The sequence below is a fragment of the Balaenoptera musculus genome, chromosome 10 (assembly GCF_009873245.2).
Source record: "Balaenoptera musculus isolate JJ_BM4_2016_0621 chromosome 10, mBalMus1.pri.v3, whole genome shotgun sequence".
Lineage (NCBI taxonomy): Eukaryota > Metazoa > Chordata > Mammalia > Artiodactyla > Balaenopteridae > Balaenoptera > Balaenoptera musculus.
Genome location: NC_045794.1, coordinates 41,151,074 through 41,168,320, shown reverse-complemented (window position 1 = coordinate 41,168,320; position 17,247 = coordinate 41,151,074). Strand labels below are relative to the sequence as shown.

Genomic DNA, 17,247 nt, shown 5'->3' with positions numbered 1-17,247 from the left:
CTGTGCTCCACAACAAGAGAGGCCGCGATAGTGAGAGGCCTGCGCACCGCGATGAAGAGTGGCCCCCGCTTGCCACAACTAGAGAAAGCCCTCGCACAGAAACGAAGACCCAACACAACCATAAATAAATAAATAAATTTATAAAATATGATGTGAAATATCTGGATACCCCAGTCCTAAATTCTCTGACCTTGTACTGCTTGGTTTTTTTGGATGGTTCTGTATTCCTCATTTCCTATGTAGTTGTTGATGAAGGGGTTTAAGGAGTAAAGGTTGCAGAGTGTTCCCTAGCACTGTGTTACTCCCCTGGTCTCATATTCCAGGAAAGGCTAATAGCTGTTCGGTTGGTATGTAGTATGTTACAGTGAAACCCAGCCAGACCCAGGTCCTCAAAGGCATGTTCCTGCCATCCTGTTCAGGCTGTCATACCTCACAGATCGAGCAGGCTGTGGGCATCGTGGGTGCTGTTATCATGCCACACAACATGTACCTGCATTCTGCTTTAGTCAAGGTAAGCAAGACCCACATCTCAGTGGCCTGTGTAGTTCATGGGATCTTTTCCTTTGGTTGCAAGGGACACACACTTAGTTTACAACTGTTAGAGCCCTGAAGGAGCAAGATGTTTTTCCACAGTTGGACTCCACACACTTGGACTCTGTTTTAATCACCAAGGTGACCAGAGATAACTGACCCCATAAAGAAGGGACTAAAGTCCTTCTTAAAAGGTCTGAAGGTGCCCCGTGTCTCTTGTGCTTAAATCTCAAAAGCCTGAGTGGCCTCGTGGAGGTCAGGAGGAAAGAGCCCAACCTGGCTTTTACCAGTCAGTCGAACACAATAGTTTGCTGGGAGATTCAGAGACCTTTATAATTAAGGTTATCTACCCCTTAGGTCTGAAATCAGGTTGTTTTTGTAGGTCAGTGGTTCTTGCAGCCACAGTAACTGAGAGCTCAGCAGTCACTCGGTCACTTTTCCCTGTTTGGGGATGTGTGGTATCATCAGAGGGTCATGGAGTTCTTACTCAGTGAACCAGGATGTAAGGGGAGTCTCTCACATTTCATGTGGTCAGTTGTTTGCCCTCTAGGTCTTTCAGCTGACTCCAAACTCATGAAATATTACAAGGAAACTTGTTCCTACTAGTCAAAAAAAATGACCATTGCTGTTATCTCTCTAGTCCAGACAGGTAGACCGAGCCAATAAGGAGGAAGTTCGCGAAGCCAATAAGTACTTTTTCATTGAATCCTGCATTGCTCTTTTTGTTTCCTTTATCATCAACGTCTTTGTCGTCTCAGTCTTTGCTGAAGCATTTTTTGAGAAAACCAACAAGCAGGTGGTGAGTAAGCCAGGGTCCTGGGTGGTAGTGAATGTGAGGGTAAAGAGGAGGCTGGATTGGGGTAGGAAAAGGTGACAGTGACTTAGAGCTCAGGGGAAATGGATCTCAAGCCTCAATGCTGCTCCCTAAATCACTGCACTAGTCGTGGTTTACAGTCTGGGGGCTGTGACCAAGCCTAGACCCATCTTTCCAAGCTTTTGACGGGAAGGGAGCTTACCTCGGACAAAGATTGCTTCATGCTGTTACTAGTGGCTTCACGCCTGTTTGGCTCTTTGTCATCCCCTTTTGTTTCCTGCTTACCAACTACTAGCCACTTGCCAGTTCTGCCATTTGGTGATGACAGGTTGGGAGAAGCCAACAAACAGAAAACAGAAACTGTGGCTAGATAGACTGTCTTGTCATTTTGAATTCTCTATCATCTTGATTCCTGATTGCCTATCTAGTTTTGATCACTACTTTGTTTCTTATCTATAGGACCTCTGACTCCTGGCTCTGCTTTGACTAAGGACTCCCTATTCTGGCTGTCCTCTCATATCTGAAGCCTTCTTAAGGGCCCTCGCCTCCTGTCATCATTTAAAATGACCCAGCCTTCATGTATTACCATGCACACTCTAACTCAGTAAATGTTTTTGATGGCATGGGGGTGTAGAAAGATTACGGAGGAAGACCTCAAGTGACATTGCAGCCCGTCTCTGCCCTTGTCACAACCTGTGTCCAGTGTCTTGCCTCCAGCATCCATCTCTTGGGTGACCTGTGTATAGTCTGTAGGAGAGGGCTTCTTGTCTGGGTGCTGGCCTCAGAAGTAAAAGTTGTTCCTAAACTGCTTTGGTTCCAGGTTGAAGTCTGTAGAAATATCAGCAGTCCCCATACTCATCTTTTTCCTGACGATAACTCAACACTGACTGTGGACATCTACAAAGGGGTAAACCTATTCAGATTTCTGATCTTTGCTCCTGAATCAATATTCTTAGCATAGTATCTGGTCTTTTCTGTGGGTTCACTTCAGAGCTCAGCATATCTTCTCTGGAGTGTGTTTTTTTCAGAGGTCCAGATGCTGGACAAGCCTTTTGGGTTACGTGGAAGGGAATAGAAGATCAGCTGAAAAGATGAATTGTATCAGCAATTCCCAAACTTGTGTTGATAGTATATTGTTCTATAGGACGTTAATTCGGGTGACTAAAGAAAGTGTTCCTGGGAATTCCCTGGTGGTCCTGGCAGTCCAGTGGTCAGGACTCCGTGCTCTCACTGCCGAGGGCCTGGCTTCAATCCCTGTTCAGGGAGCTAAGATCCCATAAGCCGCACGGGGCGGCCAAAAGAAGAAAAGAAAGTGTTCCTAGTAAAGCGGTGGTCTTTACTGGGGCCTCTCTGTCCCTTTTATGCTGGTTACATTGTGAACCTCCAAGAGTAGAATATATAGTATGTAGCATTTCCCAAATTTATTTGAGCTCTCTCTTCATTCCTGTTACCATCTTGCAGAATAGGGTGTTAAGGAATTTAATTTGGGAAGTGTTGTGGACTTTTTTTTTTTTAATAGTCAAGATATAGGTTGAGGATAAAGGCTTTAGGAGCCTAGAGAAGAGAAGGGACTAGGCTGAGGAGAAATAAAGGTCCCTCCAGCAGAATTTAGGTTGAAAGCATCTAGAATGAGGTCAGGACCTAAGTCTAGCTTCTGTTACAGTGCCCAGCACAGCACTTGGTATAGGTAGGTGCGTAGCCAGGAAGAGGGAGAAATGTCGCAGAGGAGTGCTGTTTGGAGTGTTGTCTCAGGTGGTCTTTGACACAAACATATCTTTCTCCCTTGCCTCTCCCAGGGTGTTGTGCTGGGGTGTTACTTCGGGCCTGCTGCACTCTACATCTGGGCAGTGGGGATCCTGGCTGCAGGACAGAGCTCCACCATGACAGGAACCTACTCTGGCCAGTTTGTCATGGAGGTACCTGCTGTTTGGACTGGGATAGACTTGAGGAAGAGGACATTGCCCTTTTGTTACTTCTTAATCCCATGTATCTAAGGTCTTCCTGAACCTCCCCAGACGTTTTTCTGTGTCCTATTCCAGACATTCATCCTGCTTCTGTGTTTCCTTCTAGGGATTCCTGAACCTAAAGTGGTCACGCTTTGCCCGAGTGATTCTGACCCGCTCTATTGCCATCATCCCCACTCTGCTTGTTGCCGTCTTCCAAGATGTAGAGCATCTGACAGGGATGAATGACTTCCTGAATGTTCTTCAGAGCTTACAAGTGAGGAGGGAGCTGGGGAAACTCACATCCCATTGAGTCAGGAAGCATTTTGTATTGCCCTTAGTTGCCAAGCCTAGTGCTGCGTGCTGGGGAAAATTTAGAGGAAGAAAGAGGCACAGTCTTGGTCCATAGCAAATGCATATGAAATCCCTGACATCTAAAAGGCTTTTAGAAAGGGCTGGGTTTTTTTAAGCTTGGTTTTTTTTTTTTTTTGAATGGGAATTATAAGCTATAATTACACATAGAACCCCAAATTATTGTTCGTTAATCCAAGCAAACATTAAATAACGTATAGGACACTGCTAGATTTTATGGAGATTAAGAAGACAAGGCAGATACAAATTTTGTGAAGACATTATGATCATAATTGATGCTAGGTTAATGACACCTCTACAGATTTCCACATAATGCTCCAGCATGTTGGAATGATAGGAATAATTTCTCATGGAGTAGATGAGACAGGGTCTATGTTTCCCTTTTGCTAACAGTGCTACTCTCGGGGTGATACAAGGACCCCCAGTGGCCCTATCTGATCTTAGTTTTTTCTTTTCCAGCTTCCCTTTGCTCTCATACCCATCCTCACGTTTACGAGCTTGCGGCCGGTAATGAGTGAATTTGCCAATGGAATGTGAGTGTACTTCTCTTAGTTCCCCAAATATATATGGGGGAAGGGTATCTTCATCAAACAGGCCAGTCAGAAAATAAGTCATAGGGGAACGATGTGCTTTGAGAGGTGATTGCTAAAGCTGCCCCCTCGGTCTTTGACTTAGAAAATGGAGACTGTGAATGTAACAAAGGAGGGCAAGCACAGTTTTCATTTCTGGGGGAAATTTTTCAGCTTTTAGGGCTTTAACTCTTTAGCTTCAGCCACTGAAGTTTAAAGCACCTGAATTCCATGTTAAATGATCTTGATGAGAAAGGCATAAGCTAATACCTTTTATATACATCTTTAAAGGACATGGTTTATTTGAAATGACTTGTTGCATCTCTAGGGACTCATGACTTTTTGCATTTTTAGGGACTTAAATAATAGGGATTATTTGACAGTGTTTTTTCCCCCTCTTTCTCCCTCTCATTATGTAACTTTGGCTCATTTAACCTAATCTGGGACACAAGAACCACTTTTCAGTTCATTTTGAAATGCCTCTTACTCCTGTCCTGTGTACCCCAAAAGACACAGTGTCTTCTTCTGTTTGTGGACAGGTTGGGCTATGCCACCAATACTTGTGCTGTTTCTCTTTACAGAGGCTGGAGGATCGCAGGCGGTATCTTGGTCCTTATCATCTGTTCCATCAACATGTACTTTGTCATGGTTTATGTCCAGGAACTAGGGCATGTGGCATTGTATGTGGTGGCTGCTGTGGTCAGCATAGCTTACCTGAGCTTTGTGTTTTACTTGGTAAGTCCATTTGGGACGGGGCAGGGGCATATAGGTATCAGGGTGGTCGAGGTGTGGCTAGCGCTCAGAAATGAAAGTACCTGAAAGAGCCGTTAAACCAGCTGCGATTAAACCGCATTTTTAACTGTAAAATTTACCTTGGTTCCTAAGAGTTACCATTTTTCTATTTCTGTCACTTCTGTCTGGTTTCCATTCTTAATAATTCCTAACAAGAGAGTGTAGTATGTTTGAAGAACTAAAAGAAGATCAGCAGTGTAGAAAGTAGAGAGTGGTACGAGATGGGATTGGAGAAGGGAGCTGTGGAGTGTGATTTCAAATCTTTGGAGGGCAGCACATGTGGGTTCACAGCCCTGCCCAGCTCTACTACTTAATAGCTGTCCAATCAGGACATAAATAAATAGTGATAGTCTCTCATTGAGTTATTCTAGAGTTATTTTAAAGATATTCTATCTATCTATCTATCTATTTATTTATTTATTTATTTATAACTGTGTTGGGTCTTTGTTTCTGTGCAAGGGCTTTCTCTAGTTGCGGCGAGCAGGGACCACTCTTCATTGCGGTGCGCGGGCCTCTCACTATCAGGGCCTCTCTTGTTGCGGAGCACAGGCTCCAGACGCGCAGGCTCAGTAGTTGTGGCTCACGGGCCCAGTTGCTCCGCGGCATGTGGGATCTTCCCAGACCAGGGCCCGAACCCGTGTCCCCTGCATTAGCAGGCAGATTCTCAACCACTGCGCCACCAGGGAAGCCCTAGAGTTATTTTTAAATGATGGTTATAAAATATAGCTACATAGAAAAGGAATGCAGAATTGTGTATACCTAGATAATCAAAAAAATTTTCAAAAGTCCAGAGTAAATTATGCAAAAATAGTAATAGTTGTTGTCTTAGGCTGGTGGGATTATGGATATATTCTTTTCTCTATTTTCCAGATCTTCTGTAACATTACTTATATTAATGAAAAGCAGCTACAGCAACAACAAATCCACCTCCCTATTCTACACAGGTTTCTCTGAAAAACACAGGAGTTGAGGATTAGGGACAGCAGACTTTATAACATGTCTGCTACAGAGAATGGCAGGGGTGGAGGGTGGAAACCCACTGCTCATCTTTATAGCACTTACCTAGTCCCCATGCCAGTGTCTGCTACAGGTTATGTACTTGATTGAGAAAATCATTTTAGTGAATATTGAAAAATTATGCCCTGGATGGATATATCCCTTTTTTTTTCCTCCCCAGTAAACCATGGGCACGCTAAGATTATGCTGACCATAATATAGAGACTTATTCCAAGGAAACCCAAGTAACTGAGTATGTCCTTGACAGAAACTGTTTTAAAAATTTGCTGTAGAACTTAAGGGAATCCTTCCTTCGTGCAAATTGGTTATGAAGGTGCCGAGTTGTTCTCAGTCAGCCTGAGACTACTGAGATTGTTGAAGACCCATTTTTAAAAATAAATTTGTTTGTTTGTTTGTTTATGGCTGCATTGGGTCTTCGTTGCTATGCGTGGGCTTTCTCTAGTTGTGGCGAGCGGTGGCTACTCTTCATTGTGGTGCGCAGGCTTCTCATTGCGGTGGCTTCTCTTGTTGTGGGGCACGGGCTCTAGGCGTGCGGGCTTTAGTAGCTGTGGCATGAGGGCTCAGTAGTTGTGGCTCCTGAGCTCTAGAGCGCAGGCTCAGTAGTTGTGGCACACGGGCTTAGTTGCTCCACGACATGTGGGATCTTCCCGGACCAGGGCTCGAACCCGTGTGCCCTGCATTGTCAGGTGGATTCTCAACCACTGTGCCATCAGGGAAGTCCCTGAAGACCCATTTTTAAGGCTTAGGGCTGATTCTAGAGTGAATTACTACTGTTTAGCTCCAAAACGTATACTTACAGAGCAGCTCAGAGACCATAGCAGTTGTATTGGCCAGCCAGTCATTCCCCTCATCGTGAGGAATGGGGTAGGGCTGAAGAAAAGTGGTCTTCAGGGAACTCTCCCAGCCAGCTAAAAGAAACAAACCAAACACAAAGCAGTAGGAACAGAGGGAACTCAGTATTGAAAATAGTATGGCAAAAGAGGTTTGTATCTGAGCAGTGCAATGTGGGCAGTCGTGGGTAAGAGGGCTCTTCAGAGAGGTCAGTGAATGATGACTGTATTTTCTCTTTCAGGGTTGGCAATGTTTGATTGCACTGGGCATGTCCTTCCTAGACTGTGGGCACACGGTAAGCATCTCTAAAGTCCTGCTGACCGAAGAAGCCACCAGTGGCTATACTAAGTAACCACTGGATCAGTCTGTCTGTCTTCCGCAGGTAGCCATCAGAGCCAGTGTGTTGCTATGGTTTACTGTGTGAACATAGCCAAAAGTATGTGCTGTTGCACAGACTGCATTTAGGACTCAACTGTTTGTTGGGAAAGACTTTGCATATATGTTTGAAAGAAGCCATTATTTTTCTTCCTGACCTCCTAACCTGGGAACTGGATTAGGTAGGGTCCTTGAAAAGCTGACATCTGCTGCTCTCAAACAACACTAAACTCTTTAGCTGCCTAAGGGCCAGCTTGTTTTATCTTTTTGAGAGATAATCATCTATGCATGATTCTTAGCAAGACTGACTATATGTTAAAAAAAACGTATTTGGAAAATACAGTAAATTTTTCATTATACAAATTACAGAATGGGTATGCAAGTTTTGTTTATCAAAAGATAATGGATTTTAAAAGGCTGAGAAATACTTTCCTTATGCATACCCTTTGAATTACTTTAATTATAAAAAAATAAAATCTCAACTAGGGTGGTTTGATCCATTTGAAATATAAAATTATGAGATATCTACCTCTGTCAGGTTCAGGATTCTTTTAACTTATTTTCACTTTAAATTTCTCTGGATGTTAAGAGGGGTGAGAAAGCATAAAGAAGATGGTAAATGGAGAGGTAGCAAAACTCACCTGTAGGTGGTGGTTACTCATCTCTTTTGAAAATCACTTCGACGATTTTCCTCAGAGACTGAAAGCTTATCGAAGTTTTCTCGGGAGCCCTAATTTTAATAACTTTCATGTTAGTACCAAGCTTTCCTGATGGTATTTCTTCTTGAGCACTTAGAGTCATGAAACCTTCACCTTCCTCCTCCAGGAGGGTAGTGATAGAAAGAGATGGTAGCGCTTATGCACTGATGTTCTCATGAGACTTTGGGGTGAGGAGAAAAACTTGAAAGGAGAAGAAGAGCCATCTGTTTTATTCCTAAAAGCCACCTTCTACCAGAATCGTCATCTTTTTCTGAAGCATGCCCAAGACGACTTGCAAGGCAATCTCAGGAGCTCTGGATCTAACCGTTGCAAAGCTCGCTCGCTCTCGGCAAGTCCTTAGATATCACTATGGTTACAAAGTTCTTTCAGCAGGGTTGTGCTGGGCTACCTCTCTTCAGCCACTCCCTCAGAGGGAAAAACTTTGAGACCAGATGGTGGAGCTCTGGAATCAGAGGAAATGGGTCCCTTCAGCATGGAGCTGCTGCTCTTCAGCCACTTCTGACATTTTTACATGTGGAGCCTGAGACTATGTGATTATCTCAAACCAAATCACATTTGTCTGATGGAGATAAATAATCAAGTCTTTTATAGCCACTGACTTGGAGAGAACAGTAATGGGAATGGCATTGAAGGACTTCTCATTTTTGGTGTTTTCCTTCTGGAGTCCTTGATGATTGATGTTCTCCGTTCACCTGAGCCCCTAAAGGCATTATTGCCAATACTTTGTACACAGTTAAAAGCATAGACTGAATGGACTGTCTTTTATATGGCATTAAGGGTAAACTACTATGTTTCACTGACCATACCTTTATCTGAGCCCCTCCAGTGATATAGCACAGGATCATGAGAGACAAATTTCCCTAACTGTCCCTCCTCATATCCCTCCTTCTCCCCTACCATCATTCCCCAAACTGGCATAAGAGCGTTCTGAAGATATCAGGGACTGACATCTTAAGCTCTCGTCTGGCTGCTGTAGGTGAGGGCCACATTGACAAAATTCTTTGTAAAGACACTACAGTCACATTCACCTTTGTCCTCAGTCTGGGTGAGTCCAGTCAGTCTCAGATTCACAAATATTTAGAAGCCCAGGTAAAAGCTGCTAGTTTTCTTTGAAGTTATATATATGACTTGAAATGATGGAAACTTTCTTCCCAGATAAAAGGCATTTTATATCAATGTGTGTGTAGTATTATTCAGTGTTAAAAACACTCCCATACTGTATTCCATTTGATCCTCTCAGATAGAAAGTGTACTTTCTAGTCAGCCAGTACTTTGGGTACAATAAACAATGTTTAGGACTGAAGTCTTCCAGTACCAGCATGTGCAGTATGTTTGTGTGGAATGTTTAAGGATATACAGTTGTATTTTATGTAAACTGGTCCTTGTTCTCCATAAATGTGGCATGAAATAATTGTGCTGCTGCAGCATACTGGGAATTAACAGGGATGGGGAAGAGCTGCAGTTTGGCTCCTGTGAGGTCCTGCTAGTGGTTTTAGGAGTGATTACAGCAAGTTTCTAGTGATCATTTAACAATATGTAAACTTGGTTTGTAATTAAAAACTTTTTTTTCCTTTTTCCAGTTTGGTTTCCTGGGTATTTTTTTAACTTTGAAAATACTTTATTAATGGGGCGTCAACCACTTTGAAATACTGAAACATCAACTACCACCTGGAATGACATACTAAACTCACACTGTTAGTGATTTTTCTCTTTAGAAGAGAGGGAGAAATACAGTTGATCCCTGGACAACCCGGGGTTGGGGCACCGACCCTCCATGGAATAAAAAAATCTGTGTAAAATTTATAGTTGGGCTTTCATGTTTATAGTCGGCCCTTCATGTCCAGTGTTCCTCCGAATCTGTGGTTCCGCATCTCAGATTCAGCCTGCCTGGGGTCATGTAGTACTGTAGTATTTACCATTGGAAAAAAAAATCCATGTATGAGTGGACTCAAGCAGTTCAAATTCATGTCGTTCAAGGCTCAACATAGGTTTAGTTCCCAGAAGACTTGATGAATTGCAGACACCAAACACTAATTTCTATTCTATTCTATAGTTTTGCCATTGCTAAAGGTTACATCATTACCATATTTAAAGTTTAAAAAACATTGTCATCTGGCCTTTTTCTGCTCTAAGCTGAACATTTTTCTATCTGTAGTCTTGTTTCACCATTGAGGTCTTTTATATTCTGTATATGCTGCCAATAAAAAATATGAGTATTTGAAAAGAGAAACCAAAATTGTTTAGCTTAAAAATGAAAGCATTTTGGCAGACCTGATATAAATGGAAATATTGGCACCATTTAATAAAAACAAAGACAGAGCTCAGACACAGTAAACTACTAGCCTTGTCACCAAACACATGGCAGGAAAATCTAAGTCAGCACTTAATTTGTTTCAAGAGTGTCACTAGAACTTCATTTTCCCTTTCTCTGTTGCAAGCTTTCCCTGTCTGTCTTACAGGAGCTGAATACTGTAAGTAACACCATAGAAGTTATCTGGGAATTTTGTTCTCCATGTTGTCCTTCCTCATTTAGCTCTCCCTTCTAACTTTGTTTTTGTTTAAATCTTTTTTTTTTTTTTTTTTTGCCTTGCTGCGTGGCTTACGGGATCTCACTTCCACTCGGGCCCATGGCAGTGAAAGCCCAGAATCCTAACCACTAGGCCACCAGGGAACTCCTTACTTTGGATTTAATTTCAGAACTAAAATAGTATGCATAACAATTTGAAGATCCTGATTTGAGATATTTCCTTTAGCTCTGCCCTCTGGAGTGCTTTCTGTTCCTTCCTTGGATAGGACCAATGAATCCAAATGTGTCACCTTCACTTGGCACCTTGGCTTTTGAATGTTAAAAATGACTAACACACTGCTATGTGCTAGTCCGGGTCTTTGCACTCATATGATCTCATGTAATTCTTATAACAAGAGGATCAGCCTCTATATAGATAAGGCAACTGAAGGACCAAAAAGTAAAATAATACATCACTAAAAAGTGGGCAGTTGGCATTTGAACTTGACTAGCTTAATTCCAGAGCCCACATCATCATTACCAATCATCCTATATAATACATAGTATACACTTCATGCGTAGTTAAGACACCAAGCTTTGGTGTTTAGCAGCACCAGAACAGCAACATATCAAAGATACTTTGCTTGATACTCTGATTAGTGCTAGAATATGTTTTAGATCAAAAGCTGCCAACTGGTAGGCTAATTTTGTTTGGCCTGTGCTAAATTTTAAAAAGTACCTGAATGCTTTTTCAGGTAGGTGTGGAAAATGGGCAGGGCCCTCTATGATCCTACCCCAGCAATAACTAAGGACTAATAGTTTATTCATTTGCATACCTCTCTGCCCTTGAAAGGTTTAGCCAATTCCTGTGCAATTTACCCCATTTCTTAGTGCCTCCGAGCAATATGACAAACTTCTCCAATGAAGGAGTGCTCTCTACTAAGTCATCTAAGTGATACAACCTGGAGGTCATGGGACTAAAAATGCAACCCTTGCTTTCTACATAATGAAGAAGCCCACCACCTTTGCTCACTTGAGAAAAGACTGCAGTGAATTGTCAGTGTATCTGACAATCGCTCTTGGTTACTAAAACTTGAGTCATAAGACCCTAAAGTGAGTAAGCAAGCTGAAGTCTGAAGTGCTGTTGTTCTGCCCTAAGGCCAGTGTGACTCAGTAATTTCCTAGCCCACTAGTTGAGAATAGTTTTATCTTGGGCTCCATTTGGTTTCATCTTCACACAGTCATCACAAGCTCGTAAGGTATACAGGGCAATTTGTAATGTGTTAAAAAATTATTGAAGACTGGGACTTCCCTGGTGGTCCAGTGGTTAAGACTCCGCACTTCCACTGCAGGGGGCTCAGGTTGGATCCCTGGTTGGGGAACTAAGATCCCGCATGCTGTGTGGCACAGCAATTATTGAAGACTAACATGAGATAGCTTATTAACGTACTTGACATTTTCAAATGTAGCATTTATTCCCATTTTACAAATAAGTAGGCTAAGGCTCCAGAAAGATACATGACTTGCTCAAGGTCATAGGAAGTGGCAGAGTTGGAGCTTGACCCCAACTCCAGTTCCTTTTCCACTATATAATAGGAACATTTTCTTTCTATGAATTTATAGTGTTCATTCGGCATCCTGAGCACTCATATGATTTCATTTAATTCTTATAACAAAAGGATCAGCTTCTACACAGGGGAGGCAACTGATAGGCCAAAAAGAGTTTGTTGTTGACAAGGGGCAACAACATTCCTAAAACCCCAAGTAACAACAGTAGGGCTAAAAGGAGACTCAGTGATTGTCCCATGGTGAATTCGGAGGAGAGAAAAAGTAAGATACAACTTCACAGATGCCAACACAAACCATCTGGATTCAGGTCTCCAGGGGTGGGTCTGACAACGTGTTTTAAAAGCAGCCGAAGTGATTCTGATTCAGCCTGATGAACGTTTGGGACCCGTAGCTCATCTCATCTCTCTTAGTACATGCCATTGTTTTTTTTAATGAAAGGCTTTGCTTTGCTCATGTGCCAAAGGATAATAGGGCCCAGATAATAGGGTCAGGATTTAGATTATTTGCAATTTGATTTCTTTTTTTCTTGGCCGTGCTGGGCAGCTTGTGGGATCTTAGTTCCCCGACCAGGGACTGAACCTGCGCTCTCAGCAGTAAAAGCCTGGAGTCCTAACCACTGGGCAGCCAGAAAAGTCCCTGAAATTTTATTTCTAACACACTTGGTATTAAAGTACAAAAGCTCGTGGTGCGTTTGCTCTTAATATCCTGATCAGAAACAATCATCCTGAGGCAGAGAGTGTCGCAAGAATAAAAGTGCAAATTTTCCTGAGGGCATTCAGTACTATCTCAATCTTTAACTATTTCGGCTCCTAGCAATTATTTTATATACAATAAACCATTCATGTATCTGTAAGCCATTTCTTTTCTGAAATGAAAGTCTATATTAGCAGAACTGAAAAAAGACCTACATTGATATGCTGATTATAGGTACTTAAATGCCAAATTCAATATTTAAATACTTGCAAATCAGTCTAACCCTTTTCCGTCTTTTTGTCCTCAGTACCTACGTCTGGGATTGACAGTTCAGCCTGAACTCTACCTTCTGAACACCGTGGATGCTGACTCACTTGTGTCTAGATGACTGACAGCCTGAGAGACTCTATAAGACCCACTTTCTCTTAGTCCTTTTGTGCCAAGTGTCCTGTTAACGTTATCTCTGTTAGTTCAGTGGTGAGTTTTGTTCAAGCATTTTGAGCAAAAGGCAAAGATTTCCTCACGGGACGGGTGTTAAAAGCTGACAGCTTTAAGTGTAGGTCAGAGACCCGCAGAGTCCTGCAACTGCCAGGGTTAAATTTTTAGCCTATGATGGTCACACACCCCTATGGGCTTGTGTCTCGACTTATGGAATTTAAAAAATATATATGTGTGTATGTTTATGTAAACCTGAACATATCAGTTTGGGTAGAGTTTTAAGGTTATATAAAAATGATAGATCTTTTGTATTTTTTTAACAAATGGTGCTCAGATAAATCAGATATTTATTTTGTCTGGATCGCAAGTGACAAAGGAAAAGGAGCACTGTTCTTTTTCAGAGTGAACTGGTCAAGCTGACTTACTTTTAAAGTGATACTTGACTATAGCCAGTTAAATTTCACTTTGATCTTAATTGACCAAACCTTGGTAACTACTGATACTAGCACATCATTTCCAAAGAAAACACTTCTTCTACTTGGCATATTTAATCCTGGTTGTCGGTGTGCTTTGTGATTGTTATTTTCTTTGTTGCTTTTCTTGAGTTTTTTTCAGAGGTATGATGGTATTTTCCAAAGAGCTTAATGCCTACGAACAGGATCCAGAAATCACACTTAAACCAATGATCAGTTTTCCCTGCTGCATTGTAACTCAGCCCATTCTAGCATTTAAGTTGTAGGTATAAAAAGAATTCTAACATTTAACTTTGTAAGTCCCAACAGAAGATAATGGAGGTATTAGTTTTCTTTCTGATGTGTGTATAGTCCCACCATGTCTTTTCTTCCCACTTTTCCCATTAACACTCCAAACACCATTTCTAGGTCCAAAGTCTATTTCCCAGAGTGGCTAATATTTCTCATGCTGACTCTCCTAGGGAATGCTAAGCATTTTAAGTTATATATACCAAGTATAATAGTGTGAGATGAGAACTAGACTGGGACTTGGAAGATTTGTCCACATGTCACAAGCTGCCTGCCTACATGTGGCTTATAGATATTTTTTGACCCCCTCTTCCTAACCAGGATTTTTTTTTTCCATAAAATTTTTATAATAAAACATTTAATATTTAAAACTTGAAAGTTTCTGCATAACAATCTGATTGAAAAGTCAGAAGATTTTCAACACTGGGCCCACGTTCCTTCACGGAAGTGCAGTTGGCTTGAACTGAATGGCAGCTATCCCTTTTTTTTTTTTTTTTTTTTTTTTAACATCTTTATTGGAGTATAATTGCTTTACAATGGTAGTTTCTGCTTTATAACAAAGTGAATCAGCTATACATATACATATATCCCCATATCTCCTCCCTCTTACACCTCCCTCCCACCCTCCCTATCCCACCCCTCTAGGTGGTCACAAAGCACCGAGCTGATCTCCCTGTGCTATGCGGCTGCTTCACACTAGCTATCTATTTTACATTTGGTAGTGTTATATAAGTCCATGCCCAGCTATCCATTTTTAATGGAATATACTCCAGGGTGGCATCCATGCCTTCTTTCATTTCCTTCCAGCCCCAAAGGCATTGAGTTTGCAAACCCTGCAGCCTTTGTGTGTTTGAGCATCACTTTTCTCTTTCAGCATAAAAATTAAATATCCAACCTCTCTGCCTTATTTTAAAACTTAGCACCTTTCAGTAAGACTTAAAAAAATCCAGACATTGCCTATGTTCATTTATAATGATTTGATCCTCTAAGTGGCAGGGATTTTTTCCAAGATGATACTTTCAAATTCCCTCATTTCTACTTCATGGCGCTTGAAACTTCTGATAAGAGCAGCAGCCTTGCAACCCAGGTTAGAGACCTTCTGATCTCAAAAATGAAACTGAGTTAACGCCACTTATCAGCTTTTACTTGAAAAAGCGACTTAAAAAATGAGTTTGTATCCATTCAGCCAGTCTGTGTCTTTTGGTGGGAGCATTTAATCCATTTACATTTAACGTAATTATCGATATGTATGTTCCTATTCCCGTTTTCTTAAATGTTTTGCATTTGTTATTGTAGGTGTTTTCCTTCTCTTGTGTTTCTTGCCTAGAGAAGTTCCTTTAGCATTTGTTGTAAAGCTGGTTTGGTGGTGCTGAACTCTCTCAGCTTTTGCTTGTCTGTAAAGGTTTTAATTTCTCCATCAAATCTGAATGAGATCCTTGCTGGGTAGAGTAATCTTGGTTGTATGTTTTTCTCCTTCATCACTTTAAGTATATCCTGCCACTCCCTTCTGGCTTGCAGAGTTTCTGCTGAAAGATCAGCTGTTAACCTTATGGGGATTCCCTTGTGTGTTATTTGTTGTTTTTCCCTTGCTGCTTTTAATATGTTTTCTCTATATTTAATTTTTGATAGTTTGATTAATATGTGTCTTGGCGTGTTTCTCCTTGGATTTATCCTATATGGGACTCTCTGTGCTTCCAGGACTTGATTAACTATTTCCTTTCCCATATCAGTGTTTTGGTTTCTTTATACAGAGACAGCAATCTAGATGAATCAGTTTGTTGGATTTTCCTCCCTCCATTGGCAATTTCATTTCTCAGTAGTTTCACTACCAGAGAATATTTGGGGAAAGAAAAAAAAGCAAAAAAAAAAAAATCCTGTTTTGCAACTCATAAAAAGATAAGGTGGTTGGTTAAACAGAGATTAAGTACTTGAGGGATTTCTGTAGCTTTTCTCCATTCTTTAACTGTATGTTACTAGGAACAGACTAGAGTTTACAAAAATTTATAAGTATACCCCTCAGGTCATCTAACTCCTGTAATCAGAAAATTTTATAATAAAGCAAACTGAATCATGCAAAACCAGTAGAGAAGATTGATGTCTAAAGAGTGAGTCTTGGGTAAAGTTTTATGCTAAGTTAAGAATATTAAATTATTCTTTAATTTATGATTTACAAATCCAGATTTCTATGTTATGTGCTTATATAGATATTAATATATTCAATCTTTTTGTTTTTGGCCGTGCTGTGCCGCATGTGGGATCTTAGCTCCCCAACCAGGGGTTGAACCCTCGCCCCCTGCAGTGGAAGTCTGGAGTATTAACCTCTGGATCGCCAGGGAAATCCCAATGTATTCAATCTTAAGATTAACCTAGATGCGTATACTCATTCAGTTCCTGGGGTTTAACACTGTGGAGTCAATTTTTAAAAGGATGCTCTGACAGTGTATACCCGGAATGTTAGAAAAATGCAATTAAATAATTGTTACTGAGCAGCTGCTACCTAACTGTGTGTTGGCCTAATATAAAAGGCAGTCAGAGCATATCCAGGCACATGAAATAGTTTAATTAGTCAGTGAGGCAGAGGTTACAGCAGACGATGAAAATAGCCTTCTCAGTTTTAAACATTATGATATTAAGCCACCAAACCTTTGCTCCAGAAGTATTGTGTTAATTCAGGTACTGTATTTTATCTATTTATAAGGTCCTCCTGCAATGGCTTCCCATCTTTACCCAGGCTAATGTGGGTGAATGGGCATCCTGCATACTTAACTTTTCTCCATAGAAGATTTTACATTTTAATTTAAACATAATTTGTGAGCTCTCAGGCATAATACTCTTAATAAATATTTTTCATTGCTTATTTCAAGCAATAAATATATTAGTTTAGTACTTTCAGAGTAAGATTATGACAAAATTTTGGAATCTCTTGGGTTTTGTGAGAAAAGCCCATTTCTGATTAAACACTTCAGTTAATCTATTTTTACTGCTGAGCATATATTGAGAGAGTGGGATCTTTCTGGTAGCCTGATTAGAAGGATCTTTTCATTGTGTAATCAACATGAAGGATGACATTTCTATGCCAGCCATCTTAAATTTTTCTGACTTTCATGGAACATATTAGAGCCAACTGCTGGAATATTTACTCTAGTAGAATAAAGTAGTTGGATTCTTTCCTTGCCTATTTTCTTTTTTTTTTTTTAATTAATTAATTTATTTTTGGCTGCACTGGGTCTTCATTGCTGCACGCAGGCTTTCTCTAGCTGCAGCGAGCGGGGGCTACTCTTCGTTGCAGTGCGTGGGCTTCACATTGCGGTGTTTTC

General features: G+C 41.1%; 1 protein-coding gene across 2 annotated transcripts in view; it reads left to right on the top strand.

Moving 5' to 3' along the window:
- SLC11A2 (solute carrier family 11 member 2) overlaps window positions 1–14,403 on the top strand; it is a 32,730-nt gene extending 18,327 nt beyond the window's left edge. The window contains exons 9-17 of one of the 2 annotated variants that reach the window (XM_036866247.1): window positions 356–511; window positions 1,172–1,330; window positions 2,166–2,252; window positions 3,142–3,261; window positions 3,416–3,565; window positions 4,120–4,193; window positions 4,811–4,964; window positions 7,111–7,164; window positions 13,039–14,403. In XM_036866247.1, the coding sequence (XP_036722142.1) occupies window positions 356–511; window positions 1,172–1,330; window positions 2,166–2,252; window positions 3,142–3,261; window positions 3,416–3,565; window positions 4,120–4,193; window positions 4,811–4,964; window positions 7,111–7,164; window positions 13,039–13,119 (1,035 nt within the window). In that variant the 3' untranslated portion in view covers window positions 13,120–14,403. The remainder of the gene's footprint in view (window positions 1–355; window positions 512–1,171; window positions 1,331–2,165; window positions 2,253–3,141; window positions 3,262–3,415; window positions 3,566–4,119; window positions 4,194–4,810; window positions 4,965–7,110; window positions 7,165–13,038) is intronic. The other variant, XM_036866245.1, reaches the window with a different exon arrangement.
- Window positions 14,404–17,247: the final 2,844 nt, after the last annotated feature.